The sequence below is a fragment of the Bos indicus genome, chromosome 3 (genome assembly GCF_029378745.1).
Source record: "Bos indicus isolate NIAB-ARS_2022 breed Sahiwal x Tharparkar chromosome 3, NIAB-ARS_B.indTharparkar_mat_pri_1.0, whole genome shotgun sequence".
In the NCBI taxonomy this organism is placed as follows: Eukaryota; Metazoa; Chordata; class Mammalia; order Artiodactyla; family Bovidae; genus Bos; species Bos indicus.
The window spans coordinates 117,904,318-117,919,368 of NC_091762.1; the positions used below are offsets into that span (position 1 = coordinate 117,904,318).

Consider the following 15,051-nt stretch of genomic DNA (forward strand, 5'->3'; position numbering starts at 1 on the left):
TTTTACCCTCTGCTTTTGTCTCTTCCGCCGCTTTGAGTCTGGAATACCCCCCGCCCCGACTTTTGTCCCAGAACGTTGCCTTTGCGGAGCGGTGCGGTTGCTGGTCGGGTGCAGCATGTTGCCTGCTCGTTCCTCACGGTGTCATTTAGCTTAGAGCCCCCGCCCCCCTCCGTATTTCCCTTGGGTCTAAAGGCCTGATCAGACTGGGGCTGAAGGGCCTGCTCGCCCTCGCCCTGCGAAGGTGCCGCTGTGCCCTTTGCCTTACGTCCCGTCAGGATGCACTCAGCGTCTCTGCACCCCAGGATACGAGGCTGGGGCTGATCCCTGTGCCATGCAGCTCCCCCAGTGTAAACCCTGGTTGTTTGCGTTTGCACCTGGACATGGTCAGCAGCTCTGTGTGGTAAGACGCTGCACAGAGCCCTGGCAGAGAGCGGGCGGCTCGTGCTGTGCTGCGGGCCAGTGCTGGCTGAGGCCTTTCCGGGGAGTAACTGTAGACCCACCAGGCACCCAGCTTTGCTCACGTGCTCTCACTGGGGCGAGAGCCCACTCCAGGTGCGACGTTTCGCCCTCGTCCTCACCTGCAGGACCCGGTAATTACCAGTAATTCAGTCAACAGGTGGTGCTCATGCGCTGTGGTTTTTCCCTTTGCCAATTCATAGTGATTTCAATTTCTAATTTTTTTTCTAAAGCTGTTGTTTGCCAAGCTGGCTAACCTACACTCTCTGAATAAGGATTGGTTGTAGTATTATTAGTGAAGGTATAGTCTGTTTTTTTACGTACTTTCAATTTGTGTGAATTGGGGGTTCAATAAACCTCACTTAAGACTACTGCTAGAAATGTTAAAACAACCATCATCGGCCTCTCAAAAACTAGAGAACTTTGAGGAGATGAAATTGTGCACAGCGTCCTTGGTCTCCCTGAACCACGGACAGAACGCGCCTGTAATTTACTCACTGTGTTGGTGGAGTTTGCCACAGTATAGAAAGTATTTGATGCTTCTGAATAGTATGTGACAACTTAAAGTAATTGGGGTGTTTTCTTCTAAAATTGGTCATCTACGGTCATCTAATCTGATTTTTAGATTTGTTTTAGAACTTAATGGTACTTCATGTTGGTTCTTTGGTTGCTGTCCATGAGACATCATAAATAATTAACTACTTGAATCAGGCTGTTTAGGTCCACATCGTTCTTAACAGATCAAAAAGAATTTTCTCAGAAAATTATATGTTGTCTGTTTTATGTAGTTCTATTACATAAAATAAAGCAACTCTTTATTTGCTAAGAATAAAGATTGATTATTTTATAATGACAGCGTAATTCTGACATAAACTATTTCTTTGAGTACTTTTAAGTATAAGATTGTGTCTCAGGAAAGGGAGCATCTTCCCAGTTCTGTGTTTGTCTCCAGATCCATCTTAGCTACAGGGGGTCGGTGCTTTGGTAACGGGTCAGGTTTCCTCCCTGGTTTTTGCCACAATTCAGAGTGTGTCCCCTCAGCCCCCCTGCTTTTGTTTTTAATAGAAATGTTTTATTTCTCGGGTACTTGATATTTTCTTCTATTTGGTCAACATTTGCACGTCAGTCAGTAAACAGTAGGCAGGTGTGCTGGAGTTTCCGACGTGTGTAGGGCTGTGCAGAGCCAGGAGCGCTTCCCTCTTGCTCCTGCCGTCCTGAAGCTGCAGCCTCAGGTCATGACTCCCAGGCCGGGCCATCGTGGGGAGACCAGGGGGGACTGGTGGTATCAGGCCGTCCTGGAAACGGTGGGGGGGTCCCTGCCTCTGCCTCGACTGGGTGGGTGGGGCCTGCCTACTTCCCAGGCGCCCCTTCCCCGCGCCTGATCCCAGAGCCAGGCTTGGGGGGAGTGGTCCAGGTGCATCCTCTAGAAAGCCGCCCTGGGTCATCCCCGGGGAACTGGCGATGGGGAGGCACAGAGGCGTCACGTGCCGCCGTGACCCCACTGCACGTCTCCCTCTTAATCACCCGCCTTAACTATCTGACGTCAGAAACGAAAGAAGCTAATACTAACTCAGCTAGTATTTCAGATGACACTGCAGCCAGTTTGTGGAGAGGCAGCGCTGAGTCAGAGCCAGCCGTGAAGCAGAAAGGTAAGAGGGAGGCTGGTCACCCGTGCGTCCCCTACACGGGGTGTCCCGGGGTCATGGCTGCAGCTGCAGGCTCCCAGGCCTCTGACCCCGCCGAGGCCCAGCCCCTTGTCATCCACACTCAGGACTGAACATGGCTGGTGACTCGCTCTTGCCTGTTTGATAAACTAGAGGAGAGCGTCCTAGTCCTAGCCTGAGGGCAGCAGACCTCCCTGAGTCCTGAGTTCCTCCTGAGTCCAGAAGTGTTGGGGTGACCCAGGGAAAAGCCTTAGTTGCTGCTGGGGGTCCCGGAGGCCGGGCTGCAGCCCCAGGTTTCCCATCCAAAGAGGACTTCCCAGCAGCTCAGAGGCCGTCTCCACTCTTAACTTTTCTGTGATGTTCTCTGTCTCAAGCCCTCCCTCACTAAGGTTCTGCTTTCAAGCATGATTTTTTTTCCTCAGCATTAAAAAAATAAAATTGTAGTAAAGTTATACATTCAGTAATTGCTTTTTTTTTTTTTTTTTAAAAAAAGGTTTTTTATTGGAGTACAGTTGCTTTGCAATGGTGTGTTAGTTTCCGCTGTACAGCACAGTGAACCAGCGTACGAGCACACACATCCCCCGTTTTCTGGACCACTGTGCGCTTCTTCAGGCCCTGGAGGTCCTGCTGGGCATGGAGGGGCACCCTGCCCGCTGCCCCCATGTCGTGCCCCAGCGCCACACTCGGCGCAGGTGTCGGGGCCGCGGGGGTGTGGGCAGGTGAGGGCTGGTGTTTGCCAGCCTGTTCAGCAGAAAGTGTCTGTTGGAGGCCTGCGGTGCGCTCAGCCCTCGGGCAGAGAGCGCCTGAGTGAGCTGAGCCGGCAGACACTGCAGCAGATGCTCTGGGTGGTCTGCGGGGAGCCTTCACACCGGGGTCAGGGAGGGCCTTGGGGCCTCGGGGCGGGGCAGGGGCGGAAGCTGGGGCCAGTGGCCTTATTGCAAATTTGGAGACAGGATGCTGATGCTGTTTTTAGGGGTGAGTGGCTTCAGGATGCTCAGATCGCATGGGAAGTGTAGCGCGTGGTCCAGAGGCCAGACTGGCCGCGGCTGTGGGGCGATGGGGAGGGACAGAGCAGTGGGGTTGCCTGGAGGCGTGTGGATGCCCGGGCGATGCGCCCGAAGGCGGGGCTGGTGGCCTTGACTGGGGCTGGGAGCCCGGCGGTGGGGGGCCGGCCAGGGATGAGGGAGGAAGGCAGAGGGGGCCTTGGCCCGGGCGTTGGGGATGGAGGCTGGGTGGTGCAGGCGAAGCCCAGGGCCGGGGGCATCTGTGAGGCAGGGCGCCGAGCTGTGCTGGGGGCAGGCCACTCTGTGTGTGCAGTGCCCGGGGTCAGCTCGGGACTCTGCTGCCCTCGGAGCCCCCCGAGGCCCACAGCCCCTTATGGCTCTGAAGAAGGCCCGGGGCTGTGGTGTCAGGGCCTCGGGGGCAAGGCAGCTCTCGCAGTCTCTTCCCTAACACCCAGTGCGTCCTCCCCGGCGGCCCCGTCTTCCAGACTGCCCTCTGCAGGGATGGCCTCTGGGATGCAGGTGTCCAAGGCCCAAGGCCGGGCCCCTGCACCCCCAGAGCCGGCCCCTTTGGGGCAGCGTGTCTGTGGCTCTGACCTTGGTGTCCACAGGCCGCTTTTGCGGTCTGGCCTTCCCCACGTTTAAGCGTGTGTCCTCCGGGTCACCTGGCCATCCCTGGGGGCGTCTATTCTTGTCCTGCATCCAGGGAGCTTTGGCTCTTCTGCGCACGTGTTCGTGCGTTGTAAGAGTGTAGCACAGGGGCTGTCCTGGGTCCACCCACCCTACGGCGCTTCCCTCCTTGGTTGTGGCCTCGGCCATCACGTTTGTCCCCATCGCGTGGCACTTGAAGGAAAAGTCCCGGGTGCCAAGTGCCGAGGCGGGCTGCTGGGGGCAGACGCCCCGATGGAAAGACACCCGCGGCCGACTTACGTGACACGGGCCCGTTTGCCTGCGCCTGGCTCTGTCACCTCCCGCCTCTGTGCCCGTCACCCGTCTCTGTGACTGATATGCTTTCTCCTCATTCCTATCTGTTTTCAAGTAATGACATATGATTCATGGTTTTGTTTGTCTGTCTCTCTCTAAAAATAAAACAGTGGCATTAGGAAGCTGGAAAAAAGACTATGAGAAAATGACCGTTTTTCTCCTAATGGACATCCAAAGTTATTACTAATATATTTTTCTCAAATCCTGTTCTGATCATTAAATATACTGAAGTTTCCTGACAGAAATTGATTCTCTGATGTGCTTTTTTTTTTAGGTGACTGTCCTAGCGATGCAGGTAAGTAATGGCCTTAAGTAAATCTGTTTGGTATAAATTGTGTCCGTGTGTACAGACACTAACGTGCGCTCTCGGATTTATGCTTTATACGCTGTGTTAGTGAAAGCAGCTTAAGGAAACATAGCCACCAATTAAGATTTAACTTTTTATGTTTTAAAAGAATGCATTTCAGGAATTTTTTCTTGAGTATAAATTATATTTCCAATAATCAAATTCTGGTTTTATTATTTTCTAACATATTAAGCACTTTCACTTTAAATAGTAGGGTAAATTTAATTGTCTTAATAGTTTGGGTTTACTGTTTACTGATTAAATCTTTATCAAAATGAACACAACTTTATTCAGATTATAAAAATATTATGGTACAGAGCCAAAATAAAAAAAAACTTTAAAAATGCAGAATAATATGAAGAAAATGAAAAGCACTGGTAATCCCAGTGCTCGTAACTTGAATGAATGTCCTTCTAGACCCCCATCTATGCTATGTAGTTATTAGATACGTTACCCACCCCACTGTCCGTGCCTGGAGAATCCCGTGGACAGAGGAGCCTGGCGGGCTGCCGTCCATGGGGTCACAGAGTAGGACACGACTGAGCGCAGCACGCTGTTGATGATGCGTGTATTAACACGGTGACGTTTCATACGAGCGTGTGACGCGGGGCCAAACCACAGTTCCCCGTCTCCCAGTGTCTGTCCCTGCGGCGAGCGATGCCTGAGCATCTTGACGCGTGCGTGTTTACACGTGTGTGTCTGCTTCTGTCCTTGGCCTGTGTTTTCCTTTCAGTTAAACTGCTGACTTGACACACCTACCTGCTGAATTCCGATTTCTTGAGAAGTTGACCCAGTTGTATTTCTAGTCTGCCCATGTCCCCACACCTCCCCCAAATTTAGATGCCAAGCGTCTGTTTTAATTTCATCAGAATGATGAGAAGATTTTCATTCATGTTTGTCATTGTTTTGATGGCTGTCTCTTCACACGTTTACTTGTTTTTTTTTTTTCCCCTTTGTGAACTTGCTGGTGGGCCGGCCGCCCGTCCAGAAGGAGACGTTGGAGCTCCCGGCCAGGAGAAGAGCGAGGCGCCCGAGAACCCCGAGCCGCCCGGCGAGCCCCCCGCGGCGGTCAGGTCCGTGCGCCCGGTCCCGCCCCCGCCTCTCCGTGCTGCCCCAGCTCGTGTGCTGCTTGAGCTCCATGGTTTGTTCAGAGAAAGCGAAGCCCGCTTAGTGTCCTGGTACCTGAGGCGCGCCTGACCGCCGTGGAGCGTCTCGGAGCCTGAGCGAGGCTCGTGCTCACGGCTGCGTCCGTCACGGGCTTGACTCCTGGTAGTTGTGTGTACCTCTTGTTACCTTAACGAGATGAGGAGGTGGGTGCCTTAGACTTGTCAGGTTAGTGGGACGCTCTTGGTGTCCTGCAGACCGTGTCCTAAGCGGCAGGCTGAGGGTGGCCTGGAGGTTGGCATCAGCGTTGGTGTTCCTCCGTCCGCTGAAACGCCCAAGTGTTCTGTGTCTCTTTTCAGGAGGCTACCTCGGCCCGGGAGCGCACGGCCCGCGCCTCCCCGGGTCCGACGGCAGGAGAGTGTGGAGGCGCTGACCACGGACAGGTGGGCCCCGGGCAGCCACGCCGCTGTCTCGGCACCGGGAGTGGGGCAGGGGCTTCCCCAGCACGGGGGTGGGGGGGGGGGCTGGCGGGGGCGGCACACAGGCTGAGGCGGAGGCGCAGCACCTGGGGGGCCCTGACCTCTAAGCACGGGCCAGACCGCCTCCACACAGGGGTTCGTGCTCTGCAATCAGTCTTTGCCACTACGGGGAAAGTGTATGCCTTCCATCTCCAGAGAAGAGGATTTTCTGAGCATAAAAACAGTCGGGGGTCGGCGGGGGAATGGGATAAAAGAATTTAAAGGCTTAATTGCACAGAACTTAGAAACAAAAGATACAAAGTCGTGAGCAGTATAAAGACAGGCCACACGCAGGGCTTCGTAAATGTTACGGATCTCCCTGTGGATCCAGTGTGGACACAGCACAAAACATCACAGCGAAGGAACAGGAGAAGGAGAACGGGCTGGCCGGAGGGGCTCCAGCCAGGTTGGGAGGCAGGGCCTGGAGGCGGCGTGGTGTGTCTTTTAAGCCTTGTTGGCCAGGGAAGCGGAGGAATGAGGCAGTAGGTGGTGGTGGGAAGGCCTGAGAGAAGTTAGAGAGTTCCTGTTTTCAAGGTGAGACGAGCAGCGAGTTTCTCTGGTGGTGGGGATGGTCCAGTTGGGAGGGGAGACGGGAGGCCGGGTGGTGTGGGTTGGGGGCGGGCTGTTGGGGGAACGGCGGGCGTGTGGAGGGACTGGCCTCACGGAGCAGGGGCTGGTGGGCGGGTGAGGTCCTGGGTGGTGAGCTCCTGGCTCTTTGTCTTTCTCCTGAGCTGATGGTGAGTCTGGGGATGGAAGCTCAGGGCTCAGAGGAAAGAGAGGAGAGCCTGGTGCCCAGACTGGACCAGGGCCAAGGTCCTCGTTTGGGGCCGCCCCTGGGGACTTTTTGTGGCATCGGGACTGGGGCGTACGTGGAGACAAGGCGCCCGGCGTCCAGCTGGGCGCAGGGCCAGGGTGCTGCTGAGCCTCCTACAGAGGACAGGCCGCCCACCCCAGAGGTCCGCAGAGCCAGGAGAGGCAGGGTGTGTTCACGGGCGCCCCCAGGGCACGAGGTGAAGGGTCCAGTCAGCCTCGCGTGGACTGTTCTCCAGCCAGAGATGGGAAGACTCTGGGGTGGGGTGGGGTGGTCACGGAGCAGGGGCTTGGATTCGGGGCTGAGCGTCTGCTGTCTGCGGCGGTGACCAGGTCCCGCCGTAGGCCTGTGGCTGAGAGAGGGATGCGGGAGCATGTGGGGGCCCCAGAGCCCAACGACTAGGCGGGGCCTTTCCAGCACTGGGAACCCCCCAGAGTTAAGGTAGCAGCCCGGAGCGCAGCGTGAGCCCTGGGGCTGGCTGGTGAGGACCATCAGGGCTGGGGTCGAGGGCGAGAGCGCTGGTTCTCAGAGAAGCTCAGTCCGTTCCGTTCAGTCGCTCATCCTGTCCAACTCTTTGCAACCCCATGGATAGCAGCACGCCAGGCTTCCCTGTCTGTCACTAACTCCCAGAGCTTGCTCAAACTCATGTCCGTTGAATTGGTGATGTCATCCAGCCATCTCATCCTCTGTCAAATGACAGACAACATTCATCTGTTGTCAGAGAAGCTCAGACAACACGAAATTTAGAGCTGGCCGATTTCAGGGAGCGTAGCTAGAAGCCAGGGAAAGCACAGGGAAAACCACGCCCTCGCCTGCACCTGGAGAGTGGAGGCCTGGAGGCAGCGGTGCTGGAGGGCTCGGGAGGCCCGGCTCCCCAGGGCACAGGGGGGAGGATGGGGCCAGAGTGGAGGCCTGGAGGGGCAGCGGCTGCCTGAGGGCTCGGGAGGCCCGGCTCCCCAGGGCACAGCGGGGAGGATGGGGCCAGAGCGGAGGCCTGGAGGGGGTCAGCGGCTGCCTGAGGGCTCGGGAGGCCTGGCTCCCCAGGGCACAGGGGGGAGGATGGGGCCAGAGTGGAGGCCTGGAGGGGCAGCGGCTGCCTGAGGGCTCGGGAGGCCTGGCTCCCCAGGGCACAGGGGGGAGGATGGGGCCGGGGGGAGACTTGGGGAGGACTGGGCACACAGTTCCAGATGCCTGGGGTTGATGGGGGCGCGTGGTCGGGAGAAGGTTTCTAACGGAACCCAGTTTCTCTTCGTTTAGGACGGGGAGCGGTAAAACCGTGTCCAACGTGATCACCGAGTCGCAGAACTCTGACAACGAGGATGATGATCAGTTTGTGGTGGAAGCCGCCCCGCAGCTCCCCGAGATGTCAGAGCTCGAAATGGTGGGTGAAGCGCCACACGCCGGGCCGAGTCCTCCCGCTCTGAGATCTGTGTGCACAGAGTTCTCCTCTGAAGTTTCAGTTAGTTTTCCGCCCTCTTTAACCCGGTCCCTCCCCTGATGAGATCCACGCGGGCATGGTCTTGGGATCTCAGCAAGCCTGAGCCTCCGTTTTCTCTGCTTTCTCTCCCACTCAGGCCCAGGCGGTGGAACTGGAGGAAGACGAGAAGCACGGTGAGTCGTGGGCCGCTGTGCGTGCCCCGGGGTGTGCCCTCTGTGCTCTGAAAGGGCCTGGTGACGTGAGCTTGGTCTGCCGCGGTTTGCCCAGGGGTCTGAGTAGCAGTAAAGAGGATGCCGTGGGCACCGATGCCTCCTTGGTGTGTGGTTCATCCTGGGGACGATGGAAGCCACTGGGGGTGGGGGCAGGACCTGGAGGTCAGCAGTGGGCAGCTGTGGAGATGACATCCCTTCTTACCCACACGGTTAGACCATGGGATTGGAGGACTCCTGAGGTCCCCTCCAGATCGACAGTTCCGTAATACTGTTTTCTTCCCAAGCAGCATCTTCTTTTTTTTTTGCCGGCCACACCACGAGGCAAATGGGGTCTTAGTGCCCCATCGGGGATTGAACCCCTGCTCCCTGTGTTGGGAGTGCAGCGTCTTCACCCCTGTACCACGAGGCAGGTCCCCACAGTGTCTTCTTTTAGTTGAAACGTTTGTGAAGGCTGAGAGAGTAGTCTGGTGACCCTGGGCTAGCATGCAGCTCTTGCAGTGAGCAGTGGTCTTGTCTTAACCTCCGTCTCCACCCAAGGTGACCCCCCACTCCCCACACTTTTCAGGTCCTGGAGAGCATCGTTTCTGCTGTAAGTGTGTGTGTGTGTTTTTTTTTTTTTAAGAATAATGCCCATATTTCTATTATTGCCTATAAAAAGCAGTCATTCCTGCCTTTTATATCATCTAGTGCTTGTTTTTCCCCAGTTGTTTTGTGTTTGTTTCCTAGTTCTTTGAGTCAGAATCCAGGTAAGGTCCCTGTGTTTGCAGCTGACTGATCTAACTCTGAATTCTCTCTGTAGGATCCCCCTCCCACCCCATCCCACTTGTGATTTATCTGCTGAAGAGGCTGGTTGCTTGTCCTTTAAGTTTCCTCACGGTTGGGTGCTGCTTGTTACCCACCGTTGTCGTGGTTTTTTTTCTCACGTTCCTCTGTTCCTATGAATTGGTTCTAGAGACCTGGTCAGATTCGGTTTGCTTGGACGAGAGCAGGCGGTGGTGGTGGTGTTGGCTCTTGGTCACGCCTGCTGTCTCTGTGCCCAGACGTGGGTCTCACTCTGTTACTCCGTGGGGGTTGTGGGGGGTGGCCTTCTCGTCCCCACCCCCCAGCACATTTTGGTTGGCGACTCCACCTTGTCAGGCTTTCCCTCCCCTGGTGTTTGCTGCTCCACGCTCCCCCTTTATTGATGGGTTTTCCTCACAGGGCATTTGTCTCCTGGCACCTTGAGCGCTGACTGATGAGGGCTGTGCTGGTGGTGATGGTGGTTTTGATGTCGTTCTGACGTCACGGCTTTAACGCGCTTGATGCGTTTTGCTTCAGTCCACCTAAGTTTTCTCCGTGTCCTCTGCCCGTGTTTGCCCAGTAGACTCTGAGGCTTCCTGGTTTCTGGTGGGACAAAGGTTTTAGGCTCTTTTCTGTACTTCCTTCCTGCCCCGTATCTCCAAGGAGCCTGGTCGCACGTTACTTTTGGGTTGGTTATTGCATCTAGGGGTTTTCTTACTTTTTCCTAAGAAAGTCAAATCCTGAGTTCATGTAGGTATTTTCACTTTAGACTTATGATTTATGTTTTCCCCAAGTTCTTTGATTTGTCCGTGGACATCTCTGCTCGTGCCAGCAATTCTGGCTCCCAACACTTGCAGCCGTGTGTTTCTTTATCCTGCGTTTCACACACTCAGCGATTTTCAACTGCACTGCCAGTGGTTAACCGGAGTGGGGAATGGCAGCCCCCTCCCGTGTTCTTGCCTGGAGAATCCCATGGACAGAGGAACCCAGTGTTCTTGCCTGGAGAATCCCATGGACAGAGGAACCCAGTATTCTTGCCTGGAGAATCCCATGGACAGAGGGACCTGGCGGGCTACAGTCCACGGGGTCGCTGAGAGTCGGACATGACTGAGCAACTGAGCACAGACAGCAGCAGTGGCTAACACCCGTGTGCCTACTGAGGACACGTCAGGGTGCTCCTGGCAGATCTGATTGCCTTCTGGTTCTTAGTAGCCGCCCCCTTAGGGAGCACAGCCAATGGCTCTGTTTTTAAGTGGTAAAATAACTCTTCTCTGTTAGGTTATACATACCGATATGATACTGCTACGTTTATAGTTTTCTTTTGCTTTCGATCTTTAGGGTTTAAAATTTTTGATTTAATTTTGGTTTATTAATGTAAAATAGTCACATGGTTCCAAGGTCAAACGTGCCAAACAAGGTATATTCAAATGATTTTTCATATGGTATTTATCTCATGACTAATCCTTTTTTAAAAAAATAATAAAAAAAGAGTTGATGCTCTTTCTCCAATATAAAGAAATATTAGTACTTAGTCTAAAACAGGCTGAAAGAGTCGCTTTGCTTTTTTATCTTGTAAAGAGTATTTGAAGCTGTTTCAGTATAGAAAGAGAAAGAATCTTAGCATTCATTCCTCCTCACCCCACCCGCACTTAGAGTAAGCTGGCTCCTTAGGGCAGAGAACTGCTTTAACATTAAACCACTGATTTCCAACAGGAGGACTTGTCAAAAAAATTCTGGAGACTAAGAAAGATTATGAGAAGTTGCAGCAGTCATCCAGACCTGGAGAGAAGGTAACGAAATGACTTCTGTACACACTGGCATTTAGCCTCTGTTTCACACATTTGCCTTCAAGACTAGGTGCACCCTTCAGATCCTGTGACTATCGGTGACGTCAGTGGACATGTTTACAAGCCTCCCCCCGCTGCCCCCCAGTTGGCAGGAGAGATGACGCGGGGCTCTGGGGGCCTAATGTCGCTCCTCTGCACCCACGTCTAGTCCCGTCCTGGGTCCGGGGTGGTGGCCTCCCTCGGCCTGCGCTGACCCCGTGCCAACCCCTTCCTGCCCAGCACACCCCTTCTCCCTGCGCAGTGGGGGCAGGCAGGCTATCCATCCGCGCGACCCCAGCTGGTGACAGAGCGGGAGTCTGGGAAGTTTTCAGATCTGACTTGAGCACGCGTGCCGTCTGTGTCTGGTCTCCCAGCTGCCTCCCTTCCAGGTGTATGGCTTGGCTCTGTTAGGACCCCTGCCTCCCTCCCTCCAGCCCCTGCCCTAGGGCACGTGACGCGGGGTGAATACCTGCAGCCCAGGTGGTAAGCCTCAGATGCCACCAAGAGCTTTCCATCTTAACGCCTCAAAAAATAAGAATAAATCTTCACTTCTGGGGTTTTTTAACGTAAGTTTCTGGGTTTCTTAGCTTTGTCAGGAGCCAATAATCCAGTAAGTTTATATGCAGACACTCACGCAGCCGTTTCTCTTTCCTTCTAGTTGGATTAACGGTTATTTATTTTAGATAATTCTGCTTAATATATCCTGGTTTGTCACGAAGATCTGGCCTGAAGCAGCTGCAAGGAGACCTGTAGGGCTGAAACCCCCCGTTAGAGGGAGCCCCTTGCACCAGTAACAGGAGGAGAGCGTGGTCGCCCGCTCTTCTCACAGGGGAAAAGCCCTTTCTGCCGTCCGCGGTCTGTCGCTGTGGACTTTCCCTGGGTCGTCGTCCTTCTCGTGAGCCTGCAGAGCTGTCCGCTGTCCCGGCAGTGTTTGTGCAGACCTGTCGGAAACCTCCAGTGTGTGCCTCAGGCTGTTACTGTAGGTAACCTTTGAAGCTTCAGTTGGTTTAAATTTTATAGCTCTTTGTTTTTATGCAAAGCACACTAGGCCTGTGTTTCGGTTTCCTCTGAAAGTAAATTTCAGATGGGTAGGTCTCTTGCCTTCCGAAGATAAAAGGGAAAAAATTCCTTTGTTCGGTGAACATTCGCTGCTTTGAAAAGTATAGTTAGTGAGCGTTTTTAAAGCTGGGGGTGAAAAAAAAAGAAAAAAAAATAAAGTTGGGGATGATGTGTATTATAGTCGGGTGGGAAAACCCAGCAAGTTTTTCTGCTTTTTTTCTTTGGTATGTTATAGATGTCACATTTACATTTATTTAACTTCTAAAATATCTTAATTAGATTTTATAAAAATAAATGAAAATGTGTAGGAAAAGCTGAAGTCCTTTCTGGGCTTGCTTCAGTCCTGTTCTCACTAGGGTAGCCACTAAGATGGATTCGGTGTGATGCCTCCTTCCTGTGGGTTTGGAACCTCAGCTTGTTGCTTGCAGCTTTCTTCAGCTTGGAGTTTCTGAGACCCTGCCCGTTTTGATGCCTGTAGGTCTAGTTTATTCATTTTAATTGATGAATGGTATTCCAGTGTTTGTTAGTAATCAGTTCCTTCACTGATGGGCACTTTGGGTTTTCCAGCCTTTCGCTGTTGTGCAGGGCGCTTCCGTGGGCTCCTTTGCGTGTGTCCTGGCACATAAGAGCCAGTGTTGGTCTCCAGCAGTGATCAGCAGATGTTTTCTGTAAAAGGCCAGACAGTAAATACTTGAGGCTTGAGAGCCACATGGTGTCTGCCGCAGCTTCTCAGCTCTGCTGATGCCTCCACAGGCAGCTGTTGCGTAGACACTGGTGCGTGACGGCGTGTCTGCGTCCCCATAAAGCTGTATCACAACAGCAGGACCTGGCCTCGGCCTGTGGTTTGCGCCCCCCGCCCCCACTCTCGAGGCAGTGCCAGAACTGGAATCTCTCTGCCAGAACACGGGAAGGGCTTCAGTTTCACCAGGCTCCATGGAGGCTTTGCTGACTTGTTCTCTCAGTGGAATGAAAGTCCCTGTTTTCACACATCTCTGCGGCTAGAGCCGATAATGAACATGCCCACGGCCCTCAGAAGTGGCCTGTGTCCTCCGTCACCCGTTTCCTCCCTCCACCCCGCCATCCCCAGCAACCGATCACCTTCCTTCTGTTGCTGTAGTTTAGTTTGATTTCCCAGAATTGTATGTGAATGGACTCATTTGGCATACACTCTTTATTGGGTCTGGTTCCTTTTACTGGCCACGATTATTCTGCAGCGTGTCCATGTCGCAGTGTGTGTCGACACCTCACTTCTCTCACCGCCGAATGGATGAACTGTGCTGTGCTTACCCTTTTATCAACCGGGGAGCATTTGGGTTGCTTCTAGTTTGGGATGATTCCAGATAAAGCTGCTGTGGACAAGTCTGTGTGGACAAGTACCTTCGTCCAGCTGGGTAAACAGTTACGAGGGGACTGCTGGGTTGGGTGGTAAATGTGTGTTCAGCGTTTAAAAAAAACTGCCAGGCTGTTTTCCAGAGTGGTTGCACCACTTACCTTCTGACTAGCAGTTGAGTTCCAGTTCCTCCACGTCTTCATCAGCACTTGATACAGTCAGTTTCTAAAAATGTCTTGTGGTTTTGATTTGCATTTTCTTAGTTGCTGACGATATTAAATATCTTTTCTTTGCTTATTTTCCATTCTTATATCTTCTTTGGTAAAGTGTCCACATTTTTTTTTGCCCCTTTGAAAGTTAGGCTGGTTGTATTCTTACTGTTGAGTTCTGAGAATCCTTCATATATTCTGGACATAAGACTCTTATCAGATACGGTGCATAAATGTTTTCTTCTAGTCCAGGGCTTGTTTTTTCCTTCGCTTAAAAGTGTCTTTCAAACAGCAGAAGTTTAAAGTTTTAAAGCAGTCGAACGTTGGTGTTGTATCCCAGAAGTCTTGCCAAACCCTCGGTCACAGAGGTTTCTTCTTATATTTTCTGGAGATTTTATAGTTTAGGTTTTATATTTTGAGTTGATTTTTGTATAGAATGCAAGGTATGGATTGAAGCTTATTTATTTTTGCATATGGTAACCAGATGTTTCAGCGTCATTTGTTAAATTGTCATACTTAGCAATTTTTCCTGGCAGATCAGAGGGCTGTGCAACTGAATCTTTTTGTTTCTTTTTATTAATATAAATTCGCATTTGCCGTCGCTTCCTCTCTGCTAGGGCCACTTTGTGTTCATTGCTGTGGTCCTCACGTCAACCCTCTGATGTTGGTTCAGTCACTCCACTGCTAGGTCCTTCTCTTCTCGCTGTTTTCTTAGTATCGGAGCCTCTGAGTTGCTAGCTTTTCTGTTCTCTCAAACTAATCCTTTAGACTATTTAGTGGAATAATGTGCACCACTTCAGCTTTCATTATATTTGGTCAGATCTTCGTTGCTAAGGGGTCTGTGAAGTGACCCCTTAATTCCAGGCATCCATGTGCTTAGCTAGCAATGAGAGGTTCCATTATACAGAGGTTCCATCATACAGACCAAAACTTGCCAGATTTTCTCACTGCCTGGCATGGGCAGAAAATGACAGTTTTGCAGGGCACTTGGGTTAAATGGTGGAGGCCGCCTGCCTGGCTAAGGGCTGAGGGTTCTGGAACTGGCACATCTACCACATGTGGGCTGCTCACAGGGAAGGAAGCTTTGCTATTAAGAAGGGAGATCAGTAGTACTCTACCTCAATTAACAACAAATAAACCAAAACCCCACTAAAAGAAGAAAAGAAGGGTGAGCAGGCACAGGAGCCAGCCAGGAGTCCCTTCCACAGTGTTTCTCTAGGAAATTGCTTATTTCATGCCCATTTTACAAAGTCATGGCAAAAAGATGCTTCAAGATACTTTGTGATTTAAGAAATTGGTCTATAGTTATAGTT

The 15,051-nt window shown here is 52.6% G+C and overlaps 1 protein-coding gene across 3 annotated transcripts in view; it reads left to right on the forward strand.

Moving 5' to 3' along the window:
* Positions 1–15,051, forward strand: part of TRAF3IP1 (TRAF3 interacting protein 1) — a 60,580-nt gene that overhangs the window by 17,561 nt on the left and 27,968 nt on the right. Inside the window, exons 9-15 of one of the 3 annotated variants that reach the window (XM_019958021.2) lie at positions 2,004–2,105; positions 4,380–4,400; positions 5,440–5,524; positions 5,915–5,998; positions 8,142–8,265; positions 8,459–8,495; positions 11,028–11,104. In XM_019958021.2, coding sequence (XP_019813580.2) covers positions 2,004–2,105; positions 4,380–4,400; positions 5,440–5,524; positions 5,915–5,998; positions 8,142–8,265; positions 8,459–8,495; positions 11,028–11,104 — 530 coding nt within the window. The remainder of the gene's footprint in view (positions 1–2,003; positions 2,106–4,379; positions 4,401–5,439; positions 5,525–5,914; positions 5,999–8,141; positions 8,266–8,458; positions 8,496–11,027; positions 11,105–15,051) is intronic. The other 2 variants (XM_019958019.2, XM_019958020.2) reach the window with 2 other exon arrangements.